The sequence below is a fragment of the Myotis brandtii genome, unplaced genomic scaffold (assembly GCF_000412655.1).
Source record: "Myotis brandtii unplaced genomic scaffold, ASM41265v1 scaffold181, whole genome shotgun sequence".
Classification (NCBI taxonomy): Eukaryota; Metazoa; Chordata; class Mammalia; order Chiroptera; family Vespertilionidae; genus Myotis; species Myotis brandtii.
The window spans coordinates 985,568-1,007,721 of record NW_005356712.1 but is presented as its reverse complement, the minus strand read 5'-3'; the positions used below and the strand labels follow the sequence as shown (position 1 = coordinate 1,007,721).

The 22,154-nt window shown below is 43.3% G+C and overlaps 1 protein-coding gene across 1 annotated transcript in view; it reads left to right on the top strand.

The window, feature by feature from the left end:
* The window catches only part of RNF10 (ring finger protein 10), a gene marked incomplete at its 5' end in the record, with an annotated part of 36,954 nt that overhangs the window by 12,490 nt on the left and 2,310 nt on the right, over positions 1–22,154 (top strand). The window contains 13 exons of the mRNA XM_014537709.1: positions 930–1,126; positions 6,671–6,870; positions 7,793–7,883; positions 8,829–9,013; positions 9,093–9,229; positions 12,188–12,348; positions 15,457–15,582; positions 15,837–16,110; positions 16,307–16,440; positions 18,130–18,247; positions 18,474–18,575; positions 19,314–19,469; positions 21,979–22,079. Of these exons, the coding sequence (XP_014393195.1) occupies positions 930–1,126; positions 6,671–6,870; positions 7,793–7,883; positions 8,829–9,013; positions 9,093–9,229; positions 12,188–12,348; positions 15,457–15,582; positions 15,837–16,110; positions 16,307–16,440; positions 18,130–18,247; positions 18,474–18,575; positions 19,314–19,469; positions 21,979–22,079 (1,982 nt within the window). The remainder of the gene's footprint in view (positions 1–929; positions 1,127–6,670; positions 6,871–7,792; positions 7,884–8,828; positions 9,014–9,092; positions 9,230–12,187; positions 12,349–15,456; positions 15,583–15,836; positions 16,111–16,306; positions 16,441–18,129; positions 18,248–18,473; positions 18,576–19,313; positions 19,470–21,978; positions 22,080–22,154) is intronic.

Sequence of the window (22,154 nt, the reverse complement as noted above, 5' to 3'; positions counted from 1 at the left end):
GGGCGGCGCCCCAACTCCCCAATCGGCCCTGCTCTGAGCCTGACCAGGGGCTGCACTTAGGGATTGGGCGTGCCCTCTGCCACCCGGGAGCAGGCCTAAGCCAGCAGGTCGTTATCTCCCGAGGGGTCCCAGACTGCGAGAGGGCACAAGCAGGGCTGGGGGACCCCCCTTCCCCCGCCCCCCGAGTGCACAAATTTTTGCGCACTGGGCCTCTAGTCTCTCTATATAAAAGCCTAAGCGACCATCTGAACAGTAGCTATGACGTGTAATGAGCACCAGGGGGCAGATGTTCAACGCAGGAACTGCCGAGCTGTGGTGACTTGGCAGCTGCAGTTCTCGAGTGACACACCTGGAACCAGAGAGGAGGGAGCCCGATTCTGGGGTGTGTCACCCGAGAACCACCCTCTTGAAATGCGGGACCCCTTGGGGGACGTCAGAGAGCCGGTTTTGGCCCAATCCCTGCAGGCCAGACCTAAGGACACCACCTGTGCACGAATCCATGTGTTGGACCTCTAGTCTATAATAATAAAAGCGTAATATGCTAATTAGACCGGAAGTCCTGGACGAAGCCAGAGCTGCGAGGGAAGCCTGGGTCCGGGTGCCTGCTGGCGGCCAGAGGGAAGCCTGCATCCTGGGTGCCTGCTGGTGGCTGGAGGGAAGCCTGGGTCCCGGGTCCCAGGTGCCAGAGGGAAGCCAGTGCTGGCAGCCGAGGGAAGGAAGGCCTACTCTTGCACAAATTTTGTGCATCGGGCCTCTAGTATATATATAAAAGAACGAGTTCATCAGTGAAGTAATGAGACAGAGTGGCTATTCATAGACAGAGCCCCCATTTATCCTTGTTTAAACACAATTTTGTTGGGAGGTGAAGAGTAATTGGCCAAGTACATATATAATTTCTCACCTAATTCTTTTGTGTCTCTTGCTTTTAGATGGAAAGAACTCAAGTGGATCCAAGCGTTATAATCGAAAACGTGAACCTTACTGCCCCAAAAATGAAAATTTTAGCAACCAGTCCCGTCGCTCCAATTCACAGAAAAGCAAAACTTTTAATAAGATGCCTCCTCAAAAGGGCGGCGGCAGCAGCAAACTCTTTAGCTCTTCTTTCAATGGTGGAAGACGAGATGAGGTATGGGATTTCCGAAATGTTTTTTCTAGAGAGTAAGCATGAGGTCTGATTCTTCGCCCTCCCTTGCAGTTTATAAGTAGTTGGGCAGGGGTGTAGAGCAAGAGGTGGAATTGTAAGTAACCAAAGCAGTCTTGAGTAGTTGAGGATTAACTAGGTTTACCTCCTTTCGCCCCTGAAGATTATGAAAATTCCCTTGCAGGAAGAATATATCATAATCACGAAATGTGAGAAATTATAGCAAATTTGGGGCACCTTAATTTGTACAGTCATTTCATTATCACTCTTGAGTTATGGATTCTCTTTTGGTGATAAAATGACATTAATTAATTAATGACATTTGCCCCGTAGTGTCTAGCAAAATATAAAATTCCATATTTTTAGTCATAGGCACTCTGATTTTAGGAGTTTCATAGATATCCTTCTGTAAGGGCATAAAGACTTATGTTGAGGGGAGTTCACTGCAGCATTTTTTATTTTATTTTTATTTATTTATTTATTTATTTTTAATATTTTTATTTTTAATATATATTTTATTGATTTTTTACAGAGAGGAAGGGAGAGGGATAGAGCGTTAGAAACATCGATGAGAGAGAAACATCGATCAGCTGCCTCCTGCACACTCCCTACTGGGGATGTGCCCACAACCAAGGTACACGCCTTTGACCGGAATCGAACCTGGGACCCTTGAGTCCGCAGGCCGACGCTCTATCCACTGAGCCAAACCGGTTAGGGCTGCAGCATTTTTTATAGTTGCAAAATTTAGGAAACAAAGGTCATCACCAAGGGACTGGTTAAATAAATTATCCTGCTGTTTGAATGTCCCATGCAATGCAACCATTATAGAACAGGACAGATATAATGGATGCACTCACGGAAGAGTTCATTCATTCACAGAAATTTACTCCTTGCCTGCTGTGCACCACATACCATTTAGGAGTCTGGAATACAACATTGAGTAGAACATTGTCCTTCAGGAGCTTATATTCTAGTTTGGGAGACATTAAATAACCATTGTATAGTAAGTGCTTATTGAATCCTATATAATAAAAGCATAGTATGCAAATTGTCCCCTCCACTGGAGTTCTTCCAGGAGTTCGGCCAGGGGGCGGGCTGGCCAGGAGAAGGGAGCCCCCCCACCCTGCCCCCCAAGCTGGCAGGCAGCTGGGGGAAGGGAGGGAGTACACAGCCACTAGGGACCCTAGTTAAAAAATAAAAGTAGACTGAGAGGTAAAGGGATAGAGAGTAACAAGGAATACAGTTTTAGAAGGTGGCTGAGGAAAGCTTCTCTGAGGAGGTGAATTTTGACTAGAGCCCTGAGTGAGTCAAGGGAGCACACCATACAATTTGAGGAAGAGTGTCTTGGCCAGAAGTAATAACTAGTGCAAGGGAGCAGAGGTGGTACTGATTTTGGTGTGTTTGAGGTAAAGCAAGTAGCTACCGTGGGTGGAGAAGTTGGAAAAGAAGCCAAATAATGAGAGAGAGGGGTTGGACTATGTGGGCCCTTGAGGACTTTGGCTTTTATTCAGAGAAACGGGGAGCTATTGTGGGGTTTTAGAAGAGAAGTAAGGTAAAAGGAAGTGAGTGTTGCAAAAAAAAAAAAGAAGAATGGATTCAAGGACTGAACCCTAAGTCAGAATGATAAGGAACCAGCAAAGGGAGGAAGAGAATTGAAAGCTATTTGTAGAAAGTGATCAGTTTTTTTCTGTGATCTGATAGGCTGAGTAATCTGAACATTGACCATTAGATTTGAAAATGTGAAGGTAGGTTGTTGGCCTTGAGCTGCTTTGGTGGCATGGTGAGGACAAACACCTGATTTAGGGAGAATGGGAGACAGGAGGAAGACATTGCAGGTTCAGACAGCACTTTCTAGTGGCTTCGCTCTGAAGGGAGCAGAGAGGTAAGGCAGTAGCTTGAGGGGAATGTGAGGTCAAGAGAGACTTTAAGGTTGGAGAAATTAAAGCATATCTCCGCTAACAGGATTGTCCTGGTGAAAGGGAAAATTTGATGCACAGGAAGGGGAGAACTGCTGGAACAGTGTCCTTGAGTTCCGGAGGAGTTGGCTTAGATAGGAGCTTCGCCAGTTCATCCACAGTAAAGAGAGGAAGGCAGAGTTCTGGTAGGAGGGTGCAGGAGTTCTGTTCTGATTGTTCTTATTGTCCGCGTGAAATAGATAAGATGAGCTGGGAGAGCAGGTTTGGAAGGCAGAGGAGTAGAATTGTTTGGGTGACTGGGGGGATTAAAGGACAACAGAAGTATAATTGTAGCAGGACTGCCAGGCAGCATAAGCATCTGCTTCAGTGAGGCTGGTCAGTGTGATGTGGCTGTGTGCTGTAGCCATGTTTAACTGCTCTGGTGCTGGTGTGGAATAGGCGGAGGGTTGGGTTAATCAGGGGAAGGTTTTTGCTGGGTGAGTGCAACTGATGAGAAGGAGGCACTGGACCATAGGATCTAAGGCAAATCAGGAAAGAAGGTTTTTGGGGGTTGGGTCACTGGCTTGCAGATCCCAGTGGGGATGAAGAATTGTTGGGGTTAGGACTGAATAGAATAGGCCGGGACAGGAATGAGTTACTGGTTGGATATAGGGTGGAAGAGGCTGGTAGTTTATACCAGCACAATCTAGACCAGCGGTTCTCAACCTGTGGGTCGCGACCCCTTTGGGGGTCGAACAACCCTTTCACAGGGGTCGCCTAAGACCATTGGAAAACACATATATAATTACATATTGTTTTTGTGATTAATCACTATGCTTTAATTATGTTCAATTTGTAACAATGAAATTGGGGGTCACCACAACATGAGGAACTGTATTAAAGGGTCACGGCATTAGGAAGGTTGAGAACCACTGATCTAGACGGTAGAGCAGTGCTGTTCGATAAAAATGCAAGCCATGTGTGTCATTTAAAACTTTCTAGTTGCCACATTACAAAAGTAAAGAAACGCTGGTGAAATGAATTTGAATATATTTAACCCAATACAGCTAAAATGCTATTTCTCAATACGGCATGGCACTGATCACATTTGAAGTACTCAGTAGCCACATCCAGGGTAGCACAGCCCTAGATGGTATGCCCTTGGGAGGGGTAGAGGGCAAGCTGATTGGAGGAGAGGAAGAGGTTAAGGAACTGAGAAATCAGCATGTTGGAAGAGGATAATCAGGAATTATGATGGGCTGTATGGGGGAGAGTGACAGTGGGCCAGCTAGGACAACAAGGTGAAGATACGAGGCTGAGATAGGGGGAATTTTGTTGAGTGAGCATAGCTCTTACCTAAGTTTGGGTATTGGAAGTAGAAAACCTGGTTAGTGGTTAGCAGAGCCCAGCCCTATGGAAATAAGCATCTAAGGCAGCGGTTCTCAACCTGTGGGTCGCGACCCCTTTGGGGGTCGAACGACCCTTTCACAGGGGTCGCCTAAGACCATCAGAAAACACGTATATAATTACGTATTGTTTTTGTGATTAATCACTATGCTTTAATTATGTTCAATTTGTAACAATGAAAATACATCCTGCATATCAGATATTTACATGACGATTCATAACAGTAGCAAAATTACAGTTATGAAGTAGCAACGAAAATAATTTTATGGTTGGGGGTCACCACAACATGAGGAACTGTATTTTTTTTTTTTTTAATATATTTTATTGATTTTTTACAGAGAGGAAGGGAGAGAGATAGAGAGTTAGAAACATCGATCAGCTGCCTCCTGCACATCTCCCACTGGGGATGTGCCCGCAACCCAGGTACATGCCCTTGACCGGAATCGAACCCGGGACCCTTGAGTCCGCAGGCCGACGCTCTATCCACTGAGCCAAACCGGTTTCGGCGAGGAACTGTATTAAAGGGTCGCGGCATTAGGAAGTTTGAGAACCACTTATCTAAGGGATGAGATGGGATGATGGAAGTCTTGGGCTTCCTGCGCTGAGTTACATAAACAGTGTCTAACTGTATGGTATGTCGCTGTATCATATGTTATGATTCTGTATACATAGAATATATGCAGAGAATGCCTCTGAAATAGAAGGTATCTTTTGCCCTTTTATACTCTTCAGATTCTTTATTACATGTGCAAATGCTGATAACTAATCTCTGAATTTGATTAAGCAGCAAAAACCTTAAATTATATTTTCTTTGACTTAGTAATTCCTACTATATATTCAAAGGAAATAATTGTAGGTGCCCAAATATTTGTGCACGAATGTCTACCCATAAGTGTGTTTATTGCATTATTGTGTTTTCACGGTGGAAAAGCTATGTACAATCTGTGTCCTACACTGGGGGATTATATAGCCCTTTATGTAATGATATATAGCCCTTTAAAGTGACTGCACAGTAACATTTAACTGTATGGTAAAGTACAGTGGAGCCTTGACTTACGAGTTTAATTCGTTCCGTGACGGAGCTCGTAACTCAAATTACTCGTATGTCAAAAAGTGAAAGAGTGAGACATGTGATGCTGGGCTGATGTTGTGGCGTTCACTGTGACGTTCGCTGCTCCAACTAGCGGTAGGGTATCTGAAGCTGGCTCGTAACCCGAATTTTAGCTCGCAACTCAAAGCAAAAAATCGGCCGAGAGACGGCTCGTATCTCGAAAAACTCGTTAGTCGGGACACTCGTAAGTCAAGGCCCCACTGTACTTATGACATTAAATGGGAGAGTGGGATTAGAAAATGAACCAGCTGACGTATAGCAGATTTCTTCCATCTTTGTGTGCAGTGGTATTTCTTATGTTGCTTCTTGCCCCTTTCTAAACTATTTCTGAGTCTGCTGATTGGGTTTATTTCTAGACACAGCTAGTCTGCCTACATGTTCTAATCCTGTCGGTTTTTTAAAATTTATTTTATACTGATTTCAGAGAGGAAGGGAGAGGGAGATAGAAACATCAATGATGAGCGGGAATCGTTGATCAGCTGCTTCCTGCACGCCCCCACACTGGGGATCGAGCCCGCACCCCAGGCATGTGACCTTGACTGGAATCGAACCTGGGACCCTTCAGTCCGCAGGCGGACGCTCTGTCCACTGAGCCAAATCAGCTAAGGCTAATTCTGTTAGTTTTAATTAACCATGAATAGCAATGTGTGTCTTAGGTAGGAGGTCTCTGGCAGGATCCTGAAGCCTATGGTAATTAACAGCTGCCTGCTAGCCTCTTCCAGAGTGTAGTTCCACAGACTTGATTTTTCCAGGAAAACACCAGAGAACAAGTAACTAACAAGAGTGAAGGTGTAGGAGTCCTATGGACTGTCAAAAGATTAATCCAGTAATCTTTGTGCTTCAACATAACTAGAGGAGTTCATTTTGTCATTTAATGGTTAATTGCCACTTAGCAGGACAGACTAAACAGTTTAAGTAATTGCATGTTAAAGGCTCTTTTTCCCCTCCACTTCTGTCTAGACTTTGGGTAGACGTTTGCATTACCACCTCCTAGAAAGATTGTGTACTTTACGCCCATGTTTTGTTTAAGTCATAGAAAGAGGTGTTGTGCTGGTTTCTGCTGTACATCGGTGTCATTCTAATCAAAATACTCTGATTCATTTTCATTCTCTTTAGGTAGCAGAGGCTCAACGGGCAGAGTTTAGCCCTGCCCAGTTCTCTGGTCCAAAGAAGATCAACCTGAACCACTTGTTGAATTTCACTTTTGAACCACGTGGCCAGGCAGGTCACTTTGAAGGCAGTGGACATGGCAGCTGGGGAAGAAGGAACAAGTGGGGGCATAAGCCTTTTAACAAGGAGCTGTTTTTACAGGCCAAGTGAGTATGGCTGCCCTTAGGAGGAAAGTGAAATTGAGCCTCTGGGCAGTTGTGTTGAGAAGAAACTTCTTTTAAACTTGCGGGGGAGGCAGAAAAGGACTGGATCTGGTTCTTTTTCCTTTTTTTTGTTTTCTTTTTCCTTTTTTTTTTCTTCTTCTTCTGGCTAGTGTTAAAAAACCCATTTTCCAAGTGAATGCTCTTGGTGCTTAAAAGTAAGTAAGTGAATAAATAAATGCTAAAATTAAATAATGCTTTAGTATCATGATGAGTTTGTAAAAATGTTTGCTTTGGAATTGAACCCAGATTTGAATCTTGTTTTGGCCCTTGATCTTGGGTAATTTACCTAACTACTTTGAGATTCAGCTTCTCTGTAAAGCAGTAGAGATTACTTAAGGGAGAGTTGAATGACAAGTTTGAGTGGTTGGCATACATTTGCTGAAATACTGATTCCCTTTCTCTTTTTGTGTGGTGTTCTATTGTAAGATTTAACCTTGGATCTAGAGACTGAAGTAACCATTTAGTGCTTTACATAAACAGGTGCTCAGGTGATGTGAGTGAGAACAGCCTTTTCTACTGCATGGAAGATTAGCTATGTTCCCGGCTTTCTGGGAGTGAGGGAGCAAATCTGGCTTCCTGCTGGTTGATGGAGTCACAGTACGGATTAGTTTTAGTTCAAGGGAGGCGAATAGGCAGCTTGGCTGGGCTTGGAAGCAGGAAAAAACAGTTGATGGATTTAGACTCCTACCTGCTGAGTCTTTGGATTCTCTCCAGAGCCAGGGCTCAGAACTGAGTTCAGTGCTTCACACACCATGGCTGCTAATGGCCTGCATTTGATTTCTAAGTGAAGAGATGAATTTCTGCTGAGGGCTTGTTGGTGAATTCTGACAGTCTGCCTTTTCCTTGTCTTCCTTCCTATTTCTAGCTGCCAGTTTGTGGTGTCTGAAGACCAAGACTACACAGTTCATTTTGCTGATCCTGATACCTTAGTCAACTGGGACTTTGTGGAACAAGTGGTGAGTAGCTCAACTTAGCTTATAAGCTGTTAGTGGGGGAGAGAACTAAAGAAAGGGACTGGGTCTGTGGTGACACAGCAGCTGTTGGCTGAATCCCCTGCTGATGCCTTTTCTGCTGGCATTACTGTAGACATTGCCCAGAGATCAGGTCTCGTTTCTCCTGGAGTTCATTTTGGGCTCTCTGATTGGAACTGACTTGCAAGACTAACGGGTTGGAGGGCTCTGAGCTGAAGGTATAAAAGCAGTCCTATCTACTACCTAATGCGAGGAGCTCTGGTTACCCTCCCGACCCAGAGTAGACTCATTACATGGACATGGCTTCATTGGTAGTCATTTGTAGTGATCAATATCAAGTCCGGCCTCAGCCTTGTGGCCAGTGAATGAGCCACACAGATGTACTTCTGTCCAAGCCTCTGCTACGTATGTTTTCCAGTGAAATGAGCTCTGGGTATCCCCTTGCTGCTCCTAGGTTTTATCATGTAAAATACCTTTCAGAACAGTAGGTCCCAAAGCCTGGACTCCCATTACTGTGAAAATTCATAAAGTCATCTGAGAATGACATGAAGCCTCTGAAACTTGTTTTATATGCACTGGTTTAAAAAATAGAGATTCATAGAAAATGCAAATCTCATTGACTCCTGTTGGAAATTACTGGTACATTACTTCTAAGCCCCTTTTGTGCCTTTATGTGTGGACGTATACCTATAAATCTTTTTTTGTAAATGGGATCATATATTTATTTCTGTCATTTTTCCCCCTTTGCTATAGAACCCTCAAGATAACCTGTTATGTAGTTGTTTTATTATATTAAATGTTACAATTTTATGAAGGTGTGTTGAGTAGAGATGTATGGGGATGGGAGAGGAGAGGCTTTAACTTTGATAATCCCTAGTCAGTTCTGAAAGCAGTGCGACTTGTGTAACTTGTGGTGGCATTTTGTTTCAGCGTATTTGTAGCCATGAAGTGCCATCTTGCCCAATATGCCTATATCCACCTACTGCAGCCAAGATAACCCGTTGTGGACACATCTTCTGCTGGGCATGCATCCTGCATTATCTTTCACTGAGTGAGAAGACCTGGAGTAAATGTCCCATCTGTTACAGTTCTGTGCATAAGAAGGATCTCAAGAGGTGAGATGGAGATATTTACTAGATTAGACCCCAGTTTGCTAACTCCTTGCTCTGCTACATATGAATGTCCATATTACAGCGTTGTTGCCACAGAGTCTCGTCAGTATGTTGTTGGTGATACCATTACGATGCAGCTGATGAAGAGGGAGAAAGGTGTGTTGGTGGCCTTGCCCAAATCCAAATGGATGAATGTAGACCATCCTATTCATCTAGGAGGTGAGTTCGGTTAATTTTGCGGGCAAATTAACCTGGGTACATTCTTTAAGGCTAGTGAATATCTTTCTACTCTCCAGAATTTAGCCTTTGGGTATGCAGTTTCTAGCATTTCCAGATTAGTCATAGGATTCTAGTAGGTTAGGGTGGCATTTGCAGAGAGTGGCTTAACTTGGTTTCAAGTTTGGTTCAGTTATATATACTTTTTTTAAAAAAATGTATTTTATTGATTTTTTTACAGAGAGGAAGGGAGAGGGATAGTCAGAAACATCGATGAGAGAGAAACATCGATCAGCTGCCTCCTGCACAACTACTACTGGGGATGTGCCCGCAACCAAGGTACATGCCCTTGACCGGAATCGAACTTGGGACCCTTCAGTCCGCAGGCCGACGCTCTTTCCACTGAGCCAAACCGGTTAGGGCCAGTTATATATACTTTAATTCTTATTTTGCAAGACTTTGTTGAATAGTATCTGGCACTGTGCCCAGTCTTGGGGATTCCAGTTAGCCATTCTTGGTACCTGTTAATCAAGGGACCCAGTCTGAGAGAAGAGATAGACTGGAAGGCAGGCAATTAGGGTATAATAGAGTGTGACAAGTGCTTACGGAGGGGAAAGTCTAAGGGGTTATATTCCCTGTAGAAATGAACATTAAAGTGGCATTTCAGTTTTGGGTTAAAATGCTTTCTTAATAAATGGTATTGAAACAATTGACTCCTCTTATGGAAAAAAGTATAAAAGTAGCCCTGGCTGGTCGGCCCGTGGACCGAGGGGTCATGGTTTCAATGCACGGTCAAGAGCATGTTCCTCAGTTGCAGGCTTGATCCTTGGCCCTGGTTGGGCGCATGTAGGAGGTAACCAATGGGTGTGTCTCTCTCACATTGATGTTTTTTTCTCTCTCTCCTCTCCTCCCTCCTTTCCCCTCACTCACATCAATGGAAAAATATCCTCAGGTGAGGATTAGGGGGAAAAAAGAATAAAAGTAAATCTCTATCTCATACCATTCATAAAATCAATTCCTGATGGATTAAAGAACTAAATGTAAACATCCAAAAGCTTTAAAAGAAAATATAGGACAATATCTTTATAAATCCTAAGGTATATATGGATTTTTTAATCAGGCTGAAACCGTAGATGCTATAAAAGAAAAGATTGAAGGATGGGGGAGGGTGAAGTGGGTGAACAGGGTCAACTATGGTGACAGACTAGACTTCAGGTGGTGAGCACACAATAAAGTGTACAGATGTCGAATTATAGTGTGTGCCTGAAATTTATATAATGTTATTAACCAGTGTTACCCAAATAAAGTTAATAAAAACAAAAAGATTAGTAAGTTTGTTATCTGAAAAGATTCCTCAAAGTCAACAGGTGATAAATAGACTAGAGGAAAATTTACACATTCAAAGCTAGAGATTAAGGTCCAGAACAGAAAGGTGTTCTATAAAGTAGATTAACAACCTGGTAGAAGAATGCGCTAGGCATAATGACCAGACTTTTCCCAGGAAATGGTATTTAAATAACCTCCAAATATCTACACAGATTTAACTTTGCTAAGAGTCATGCAAATCTAAATCCCTATTAGGGTGATTTAAAAAAAAAAAAGACATTGGCAACACCAGTTATTGGCAGGGGTGTTCTTGTTCTTGGTAGGAGTATAAATCAGTAACAGCCTTTGGGGGTAGGGATTCAGTAGTATTTAAAATATGCACAACCCTAAATCCAGCATTTATACTTAAACATAATAAAGAATAATTTGTATCAAGGAGTGTGTATAAGGATTTATTTTGTAACCACGAAATTGGCAATAACCTAAATGTTCCATAAGGAACTTGTCAGAATATATAATACTATGGAACACTATACGGAAGATAAAAATGGGATAGATCTCTGTGTTAATATTTTGGGGAAAAATATTTTGAAAAATTTTAAGACATTGAATGAAAAACCAAAACAAAATGTATAGTTTATTGTTTTTGGAAAATATTTATTTTTTATAAATATGAGTGTGTGTGTGTGTGTGTGTGTATTGATTTTCTTTTTTTTAGAAGGAGAAAGGGTGCAGGAGAGGAACATCAATGAGAGAGAGAAATCTCCATAGGCTGCCTCCCACATGCCCCCTACTGGGGATTGAGCCTGCAACCCAGGCATGTGCCATGACTGGGAATCTAAGTGGTGACTTCTCGGTGCATGGGATGACGCTCAACCAGTTGAGCCACACTGGTCAGGGCTGAACATGAGTATATAAACGTATATAAAAGATTTGAAGGATACATATACAAATTTGTAAATGGTTTTCTCTGGGCGGGTACTAGGATGGAAAGGGGAAAACACAGGGCATTTTAAGAGTTTCTCAAAAAAAAAAAAAAGAGTTTCTCAAAAGATAACATGGTTTTAAACTTTTTAAATAGTACTGAAAATAAAGCCCTACCCTGTTTGGCTCAGTGGACCCCTCGGATTGAAGGGTCCTGGGTTCAATTTTGGACAAGGGCATGTACCTTGGTTTTGAGCTTGATCCCCAGTAGGGGGTGTGCAGGAGGCAGCTGATTGATATTTCCAACTCTCTATCTCCCTTCCTCTCTGTAAAATCAATAAAAATACATATTTTTAAAAAGTACTGAAAATATGGAGAAGTAAAGGCAATAAATCATTTATAATCCTTTTACCCAGAGGTACCCCCAAAAGTTTTATTCTGGTCTGGCATCATCTTTTTTCTTATGTACTGTCTGCAAAATTCTCTTTGACTAAATTTTTTACTGCATCTTTGAGTTTCTTAGGAAAGATTTCTCATATGATGGGGTCAGAGTTATAAATCTTATATTAAGGTCATTATTAAATTATTTTTGGGAAATTATGCTAAATTACTTCACCTTAGAAGACAGAGATGTGTGTGACAGTTTCTGTGTAGCCACGTGGTTGTGAGCTTTGAGTGTTGCAGGTTTGTGACCTGCTGGCTCTCTTGTAGATGAACAGCACAGCCAGTACTCCAAGTTGCTGCTGGCCTCCAAGGAGCAGGTGCTGCGCCGGGTGGTCCAGGAGGAGAAAGTGGCGCTGGAACAGCAGCTGGCAGAGGAGCAGCACAGTCCTGAGTCCTGCTTTATTGAGGCAGCCATCCAGGAGCTCAAGGTGAGAGGTGCCCTGGAAACTGGATGGCGGGAGTAAGTTACGTCAGCCCCACATTTAAGATAAAGCAGGAAATGACTGAAAAGGCTGATTGGCTCTGGAAGGGAAGGGCAAAGTGGGTTTTAGGCACTCTCTGCAGCTGAAAGGAACTTGTCATAATGACCTTATAACTCATTGAGACACTGGAGTTTGTGAGGTTAGCTATGTTCTTAGTTCAGCAAGGTATGCTTTTTGTATTCTAGAAAAACACTTGGATTTATTTTTAGAGATGTTTTATTTGAGGGACATTATGGAGAAAGTATTATGACCTATCCAGCAGGCCCTAGCAATCTGCTGAGGATTTTGGAGCAGCAAGAAAATTACCCAAATAAAGAATTTCCTATGTCTTGTATCCTCTGCAACAGGGATTCTTTTTTTTTTTTTTTTAATACTTTTATTGATTTTAGAGAGGAAGGGAGAGGGGGAGAGAGATAGAAACATCAATGATGAGAACCATTGATTGGCTGCCTCATGAACTCCTACTACTGGGGATCGAGCCAGCAACCTAGGCATGTCCCCTTGATGAGGTGAACCTGGGACCCTTCAATCCACAGGCTGACGGAGCTTTGAGTGTTGCAGGTTTGTGACCTGCTGGCTCTCTTGTAGATGAACAGCACAGCCAGTACTCCAAGTTGCTGCTGGCCTCCAAGGAGCAGGTGCTGCGCCGGGTGGTCCAGGAGGAGAAAGTGGCGCTGGAACAGCAGCTGGCAGAGGAGCAGCACAGTCCTGAGTCCTGCTTTATTGAGGCAGCCATCCAGGAGCTCAAGGTGAGAGGTGCCCTGGAAACTGGATGGCGGGAGTAAGTTACGTCAGCCCCACATTTAAGATAAAGCAGGAAATGACTGAAAAGGCTGATTGGCTCTGGAAGGGAAGGGCAAAGTGGGTTTTAGGCACTCTCTGCAGCTGAAAGGAACTTGTCATAATGACCTTATAACTCATTGAGACACTGGAGTTTGTGAGGTTAGCTATGTTCTTAGTTCAGCAAGGTATGCTTTTTGTATTCTAGAAAAACACTTGGATTTATTTTTAGAGATGTTTTATTTGAGGGACATTATGGAGAAAGTATTATGACCTATCCAGCAGGCCCTAGCAATCTGCTGAGGATTTTGGAGCAGCAAGAAAATTACCCAAATAAAGAATTTCCTATGTCTTGTATCCTCTGCAACAGGGATTCTTTTTTTTTTTTTTTTAATACTTTTATTGATTTTAGAGAGGAAGGGAGAGGGGGAGAGAGATAGAAACATCAATGATGAGAACCATTGATTGGCTGCCTCACGAACTCCTACTACTGGGGATCGAGCCAGCAACCTAGGCATGTCCCCTTGATGAGGTGAACCTGGGACCCTTCAATCCACAGGCTGACGCTCTATCCACTGAGCCAAACCAGCTAGGGCTGCAACAGGGATTCTTAAGCTTTAACAAGCATCAGAATCACTGGTTGTTGGGCTATACCCTGAGAGATTGATTCAGTAGGTACTGTACTTAAATTTATCTCAGCACTGACCTGGTGGCTCAGTTGGTTGGAGCATCATCCCGTGCACCACAAAGATTGCGAGTTCAATGCCTGGTCAGGGCACTTACCTAGGTTGTGAGTTCGACCCCTGGTTGGGGGGCATATGGGAGGCAACCAATTAATTTTTTCTCTTTCTCCCTAAGAATCAATTAAAAACATATCCTCAGTTGAGGATTAAAAAAGAAGTTATCTCACTTAAGCTTCATATTCTGGCATGATAGACACAATTATCCTGTTTCCCAGATGAGGAAATGGAATCATGGATTAGGTAATTTGTTTGAAGATACCTCACTAATAAGAGGTGAATCTGGTATTTGAATTCCTGTCTCTCTGACTTCTAAGTCCTCTTTGGGCAGGATCCTACTACATGTACTTAATTTTTACTTTCTACAGTACAGAGCATTTGTCCACATGCATTTCAGGTAAAGAAAAGGTACATAGAAGTAGAGCTGTCTACATTGAGGTAGGGGTTGGCCAAACCCTGTTTGCCTCCTGTGCTAGGGGTGCTGGGGCTCTCTCAGCTTTGTTTGTAAAAACTAGTATTGTGTTCTTGGATTTCTGTTGAGGAAGCTTTTGTGTAGTGTTTTCATTGTCAGAAACTCTAAGCAGAATGCCATCCTGTTTGAATACCAGATGCTTTTGGCTTTGTTAAAGGTCAAGGATCTGGGAACCTTTCCTCTCTAAAAATTAATTTAAAATAATTTTAAAAACAATAAGACCCATTGGGTCTTATTAAATTGATTTTTAGAGAGGAAGGGGGAGAGAGAAACATTGATTTGTTGTTCCACTTATTTATGCATTCATTGCTTGATTTTTATTAACTTTTTAAAAAACTTTTAAAATGTATTTTTATTGCTTTTAGAGAGGAAGGAAGAGGAAGAAGAGATAGAAACATCAGTGATGAGTGAGACTCATTGATCAGCTGCCTCCTGCACGCCCCCTACTGGGGATCGAGTCTGCAACCTGGGCATGTGCTCTGACCTGGAATGGAGACCTCCTGGTTTACATAGGTCAACATTCAACCACTGAGCCACACATGGGCTATTAATTAATTATTTATTTTATTTTATTTCTTTAGAGAGAGAGAGGAACATCGATTTATTGTTCCACTTATTTATGCATTCATTGGTTACTTCTTGTGTGTGCCCTGACTGGGGATCAAACCACAACCTTTGCATATCGGGACTATACTCTGACCAACTGAGCTACCTGGCCAGCGTGGGTCTTGTTACCTTTTTAAAAAAATATACATTTTTATTGATTTCAGAGAGGAAGGGAGAGGGAGATAGAAATGACAGTGATGACAGAGAATCATTGATTGGCCACTTCCTGCACACCCCCTATTGGGGATCGCGTTCACAACCTGTGCATGTGTCCTTGACTGGAATCGAACTTGGGTCCTTCCAGTCTGCAGTCCAACGCTCTATCCACTGAGCCAAACCAGCTAGGCTGCCTTTTAACTTCTATTCCTATTGAGAGAGGCCATTGAAAGCCCTTGCCCTTCATCTTAAGTGTGTTTCTGGAAACAGCTTTCTCCTGTCTTCTCTCTGGTGATCTAGACTCGGGAAGAGGCTCTTTCAGGATTGGCTGAAAGCAGAGGGGAGGTCACTGGTGTGGTGGCTGCTCTGGAACAACTGGTGCTGATGGCTCCCTTGGCGAATGAGTCTATTTTTCAACCCAGGAAGGTTAGTGTGTCCGTGTCCCAAACTAAATGGCTGCCATTCCTCAAGTCCTGCTGCTGAGCTGGTAGGCACTGTGTGAGATCCAAACTTTCTTGGATGAAGAAGAAACCATGAGTCTTTTCTGGATGCTTATTAGTTCTTTCCCCAGGGGTGTTACATCAGTGATGTGTCAGCTAAGGTAAACATCCAGAGAACTTGGTTCCTGTGCCTACCTTTTCCAGGTGTACTTTCTGTTGACCTAGAATTTGTCCCAACAGGGAGTGCTAGAGTACCTGTCTGCTTTTGATGAAGAAACCACCGAAGTTTGTTCTCTGGGCTCTTCTGGTCCTCTTGGTCTCCCTCTGGTAGAAGAAGAGGAAGCAGTGTCTGAACCGGAGCCTGATCCGAAGGGTTGTCCAGAGGCTTGTGATGACTCGGAGTTAGCAGATGACAATCTTGGAGAGGGAACCATTAGTACTGAGTCCAGCCATCAGGAACCCACCTCAGGCTTCACACACCTGAGCAGCTCTCCTTGTTACTACTTTTACCAAGGTGAGGGGCCCTGAGGAGGAGGGCTGGGTTGCAACAGATATATTTCAGAGAGATGTCCTAACTCTGAGCAGGAGGCATCGCCACTAGGTCTCTTTGGCCTTCCGGCTTGGGGCGGGAGAGACAGACCTAGCTATAAGGAGGGACCCATCTTGAGGACTGGCCAAGACCATTGTGTGATAGAGCCACTTGTCTTCAGCGGAGGATGGGCAGTACATGTTCCTGCACCCTGTGAATGTGCGCTGCCTCGTGCGGGAGTATGGCAGCCTGGAGCAGAGTCCCGAGAAGATCTCAGCAGTGGTGGTGGAGATCGCTGGGTACTCCATGTCTGAGGTAAGGTCTTCTTAGAGGTGGAGGGTCGGGGAGCATCAGTAACCTCATGTCTTTGAGCTGGGCCTACTCAACCCAAGTTCACAAATCTTCAAGGCCTTTTAGTTTTCTTGTTGTTTCTTTTTTGGTGTTTTTTTTTTAGATTTCTTTTGTTTTGTATAGCAGAGGTGGAGATTTATTGAAGAACAAGTACAGACTCCCACGTGGGGAGAAGGAAAGAGTCCCCAAGATTTCTTTCTTTTTTTTAAGGAAGGGACAGAGAAATATCAATATGATAGTGAAACATGGATTGGCTGCCTCCTGCACTCCCCCTACCGGAGATCAAGCCTGTAACCCAGGCATGTGCCCTTACAAGAACCAAACCAGCAACCTTTTGGTGCATGAGACGATGCCCAACCCACTGAGCCACATCCACCAGGGGTTTTTTTGTATTTTTTAAGTCTGTTTTTGTTGGTGATGGTACCCATGGATCTTTAAAAAGTTAAATGGTGCTACCCTTTTTTTTTTTTTTAAGAGAGGAAGGGAGAGAGACACACACACATATCTATTTGTTGTTTCATTTAATTATGTGTTCAGTGGTTGATTCTTATATGTGCCCTGACCAGGGATCGAACCCATATTGATGCTCTAACCAACTGAGCTATGTGGCCAGGTCATTGGTGCTACCTTTTAAAGTTAAATGCTAGCCCTGGCTGGTTTGGCTCAATGGATAGAGCATCGGCCTGCGGACTGAAGGGTCCCTGGTTCGATTCCAGTCAAGGGCACATGCCTGGGTTGCGGGCTCGATCCCCAGTAGGGGGCATGCAGGAGGCAGCCGGTCGATGATTCTCTCTTACTGATGTTTCTGTCTTTTCCTCTCCCTTCATCTCTGAAATCAATAAACATTTATTTAAAAGAAATTTAGATGCTAGGTTCTGTTAAGTCAGCTAGTGCTCTGCTTCACAGGTTACTTACTGTGGTTTGGGAATATATCTGTCTCCTACTTTCATTCAAGATGAGTTTGTTTTTTTGTTTCTCCTTATTGCTTAGGAGAAATGTCCAAGAAAATGAAAAGTCCTTTAGGACTTTTGAAAAGCTAGTTTATGCAAATTCGAAATGCATTTTTGGGTTATACATCTATGAGTTAATTGCCTGATAATTTACATACATGAAATTTGCCCATTGAGAGTTATTTCTGTATTGATCTGAAATTTTTTTATAAGCCTAGACTCTTGGGGTACTATAAATTTTCCATAAAACTTGCAGAAAAAGGAAACAAAATTAAATTTAAGTTGATGGGCTTCATTTTTACTGTTTTAGGCCGACCTTCATGCCATAGGGCAATCTGCTTTATGTATCTACCTACTTATCATTAATTCTGTCAGTGGCTCCCAGATTTTTGACAAGTTACTCTTTTTATTTTCCTTATTCTCTCCCCCGAGGCATGGACCCCAGAAAATAGAAACAGCCAATCAGCTTTAGATAATTTATTGCCAGGCTCCGTTTATTCATTTGCAGCACAAACCAAAAATACCGTTTTTGGTTGCTTAGTCTACCTTACTGTTGCTTAATTGACACTTTCTGTGAGCACTACTCTATGAGCCCCAGTGCTGACTGTGAGTGTGTGTAGACTGTTGGATGTCTAGGGTGGGATTTTCTGTCTACAGAGTAAGGCCTGGTCTTAGTTGAGTGTTGGTCCCTTTTCCACTGTAGGATGTTCGACAGCGTCATAGATATCTTTCTCACTTGCCCCTCACCTGTGAGTTCAGCATCTGTGAACTGGCTCTGCAGCCCCCTGTGGTCTCTAAGGAAACCCTAGAGATATTCTCAGGTAAGAGTGCCCCAACTTTGCTTCTCGTCATAGTGGAGTTCAGGGATTCCTGTTACTAGACACCCAGTGTGGGAGGACTTCAGGAGTGGTGTCAAGAGTCTCAGAAGCTCCTGATACACTCCATCTATTCATCCAATCCAACCGGGCCTTAGGTACTAGTCAGCTAGGAGGAGGGAATGGCCAGGTTGTCTTGGGTCTGCCTCCTCATAATCTGACCAACCCACAGATGACATTGAGAAGAGGAAGCGTCAACGCCAGAAGAAGGCTCGGGAGGAGCGCCGTCGAGAGCGTAGGATTGAGATGGAAGAGAACAAGAAACAGGGCAAGTGTAAGTTCAAGAACTCTCATCATTGACTAATACAGCTGTGCGTCATTGTTCAGAGGCTCAGTGCCCAAGCCCCGGAGCCAGACTGCTTGGGTTCTTATCCCAGCTCTGCCACTTGTTCTCTTCAATTCTTAAGTGTGAGAGTACCTCCTTCATAGGCTTATTTGAGAATTAAATGAGTTAATTTGGGTCAAAGTGCATAGCATATAGTAAGGAGTAAGATTAAATTCATCTTTGGTATAGTGGGTGAGAAAACCTGGTGGGGGAGAGAATTAGAGATCTGCTGAATGCTGGGGATAATTGTCCCATATGTTCTCTGGATGGATCATTGACCTCACCTTTGACTCTCTAAGGAGTGTTATAAATGTAGGTTTTGAAACACCTATCAAGCATGTCAAACTTGTGGCCAGCGGGCTATGAGTTCGACATGCTTAGATCCTGCTCCCCTGGAAGAGTCAACTGTTGAAAAAGATTTGAGGAAATATGCTCAGCTAGTGTGGCTCTGTAGTTGAGCGTTGACCTATGAATCAGGAGGTCATGGTTCTATTCCGGTCAGGGCACAAGCCAGGTTGTGGGCTCGATCCCCAGTAGGGGCATGCAGGAGGCAGCCAATCAACGATTCTCATCATTGATGTTTCTGTCTCTCCCCCTTCCTTCCTCTCTGAAATAAAAAAATATATTTAAAAAATTTTTTGAGGAAATCTGTAAATGGGCCTACCATTCTCATCTTTTCCTTTGCAGACCCAGAAGTCCACATTCCCCTGGAGAATCTACAGCAGTTTCCTGCCTTCAATTCCTATACTTGCTCCTCTGATTCTGCTTTGGGTCCCACCAGCACTGAGGGCCATGGGGCTTTCTCCATTTCTCCTCTTAGCAGAAGTCCAGGTTCCCAAGCAGGTAAATAAAGTTGGGATGTAAAGAATGAAGGTACAAGTGTTTCCTTGTAGCATTGTTTATAATAAACTAGTGGCCTGGTGCATGAATTCGTGCACATTGAAAGGAAATTAATTAGAAGAAATATTTTAATATTGTTATTTGCCCTTTCTCTATAATAGAAGTGTCAATCAAATTCACCATCGACAGTGACAGGTCAAAACACACGTGTACAATTGGCGCCAGCGAGAGCTTTATATGTATAGCACATGTGCGAGTCAACTTAGCCTTTTATAGATGTAGAATAAACTTGCTTAATTAGACCTGCTTTCTGATATAGCTAAACTTTTTCCAGCCCAGTGAAGCACAACCCAGGCATGTGCCCTTGGACGGAATTGAACCCGGGACCCTTCAGTCTGCAGGCCAATGCTCTATCCACTGAGCCAAACAAGCTAGGGCTGCAGCATTGTATGACTATATTCTGCACAGTGAGAAAACCTAAAGTCATTTTCAAGGTCCAACATTTCTTACTTCTTTTCAGTCGGGTCAAGTTTCTAAGCTTTCTAAATCTCCGTTTTCCGGCTAATGAAAAGAAAATAGAATTCCACTGAGTCTCCTATCAACCTACTCCAGGACTTCTGTGAGGATCAAATGAGATGAGGCACAGGAAAATGCTTCAGAGACATTCGGTTAAAGTGTAAAATGTTTGCACCTGGCTATAAAGCAAGTCATGTTCCTGGGCTGAAGAAACTCAAGGAGGCTAGTTGCTAGGGAGAGGAAACCGGGTGTTGCTAATGTGACGTCATTACCCGGCGCCCACAGCGACCGTTTCCAGGCTGGGCCCGGCTGGGCTGTAGGCCGCATTTTGTGCCATGGGATCTCGGCAGTGTTGGCTGTGATTTGGTGGGCAGTCACTCTGGGGTTGGTGGCAGGACCTATGTCCCACTTGGGGGAAGCCGAGTGTCGCTTTGTTGGTGCCAGGTCCATGGTACCGCTTTTCTGTAAATGGCCAGTGTGGGTCATGGCAGCTCCTGTGTCTGCCCCCTGGTGGTCAGTGCGCACCATAGCAACTGGTCGGACATTCAGACACATTTAGCATCTTAGCCTTTTATATATATAGATAGCAGGTGTGTGTGGGGGGTGAAATAGTTTACAAAGTGTACTGATAAGTAAATGGCTAAATTATAGTATTTATACTTTGAAACATTGTACTTTACACCTAAGGAAGAAAGAAATAGCTCTCTTCATGAACTAATGGGTAGACCTGTAGGATAAAAGGAACTTTTAGAACAAACAGAACATGATACCATTTGTGGGTTTAAAGAAAAACACGCAAAACATGTTATGGGTTTGTATGTCTAAGTGTATAGAAAAATAGTGGGGTGATTATATTCCAAACAGGTAATTGTGTTCCACTCTAGGGAGTGAGACCAGGATTGAGAGATTGTTCAAAGAGGCCTTTAAAAAATATTTTTTTCCCTCCTGTAGAATGTATTACTGTGTTATGAAATTAAACACGTAAGAAAGAGTTGCTATAATTTCAGAGAGCTATCATTTCTGATCTTCATCCACCTGGCAGATATTGTGATACTTAAATTTTATTTCTCAGGTATTTTAAACAAAATGTCCAAGATCATAATATTTAAAACTCTTGGTTACCCTTTGATGATATGGCTATCATTGATTAGGAGCCTAAGGTTAAGGCAGGGCCTTAGTTAGTGGCCGGGACTGGGATTAGAACCTGGGCTGTTCTTGAGGGCTACACGACCATGATGCTCTGAAGAGCATATTTAAGAAGAGAGCTGCTATACAAAGGAATACAGCAGAATATCAACCACGTTATATGTGAAATAAAGATTGTGTTTTCACATACTAGTTTTGCTGAAGGTATTTGAGCAAGAGCAGTTGGATGGTCCTAGAAATAGAACAGCTCTGGCTGGCGGGGGAAGGGCCTGCTAGTGGGAGAGTGAATAGGCTTCTTCCCCGGGTAGTGATCAGGGCAGCGGGTAGACCTGATTTGTGGGAAACGTTCAACCTAAGGTCAAAGGATGGGAGTATCAGGAAAAAGCTGGCATCTTCATTCGGGATTTGTTGATGTGTGTGTTTGGATTCCAACTGAATATTCCCAAGTCTTAGACATCTGCTGACTGGAACATAAAAGCTGACCTGATTCCATTTTATAGCTTTTCCTTGGAGTGTTTTCATCTACATAAAACCAAGTCATGACAGACCAAACCTAGTCCTTGAGAGTCAGCTGATGTGGAAAAGTCTTTTACTGTGGGAATAGATTCTGCCAGACCTTCTAGTGTTATTGTAAACGCAAAACATTTCTCTACTGATCACTGGTATGAATAATAGGCCTTGTTCTTGGCTTTTTGAGAATATGGCAGAGTTGATATTGGGTCAAAGTTTGCTTTTTGAGTTGAGATTGGTAATTATCCATACCTGATTCAGGGTTCATCTCTTCACTCTTGTTAAGACACTAGCTCTTTGGAACTTGACTCATATAATCAGGTGTCTGGTTCCCTTTCAGACTTTCTGCTGACCCCTGTGTCACCCACAGCGAGCCAGGGCAGTCCTTCACTCTGCATCGGGAGCCTGGAGGAAGACTCTCCCTTCCCTTCGTTTGCCCAGGTAAATCCTGTGCTTGGGAAGCAGCCAAGGATATTTAACACAAACTCCACTGCTTGTTCTTTCTGGAAACCACTC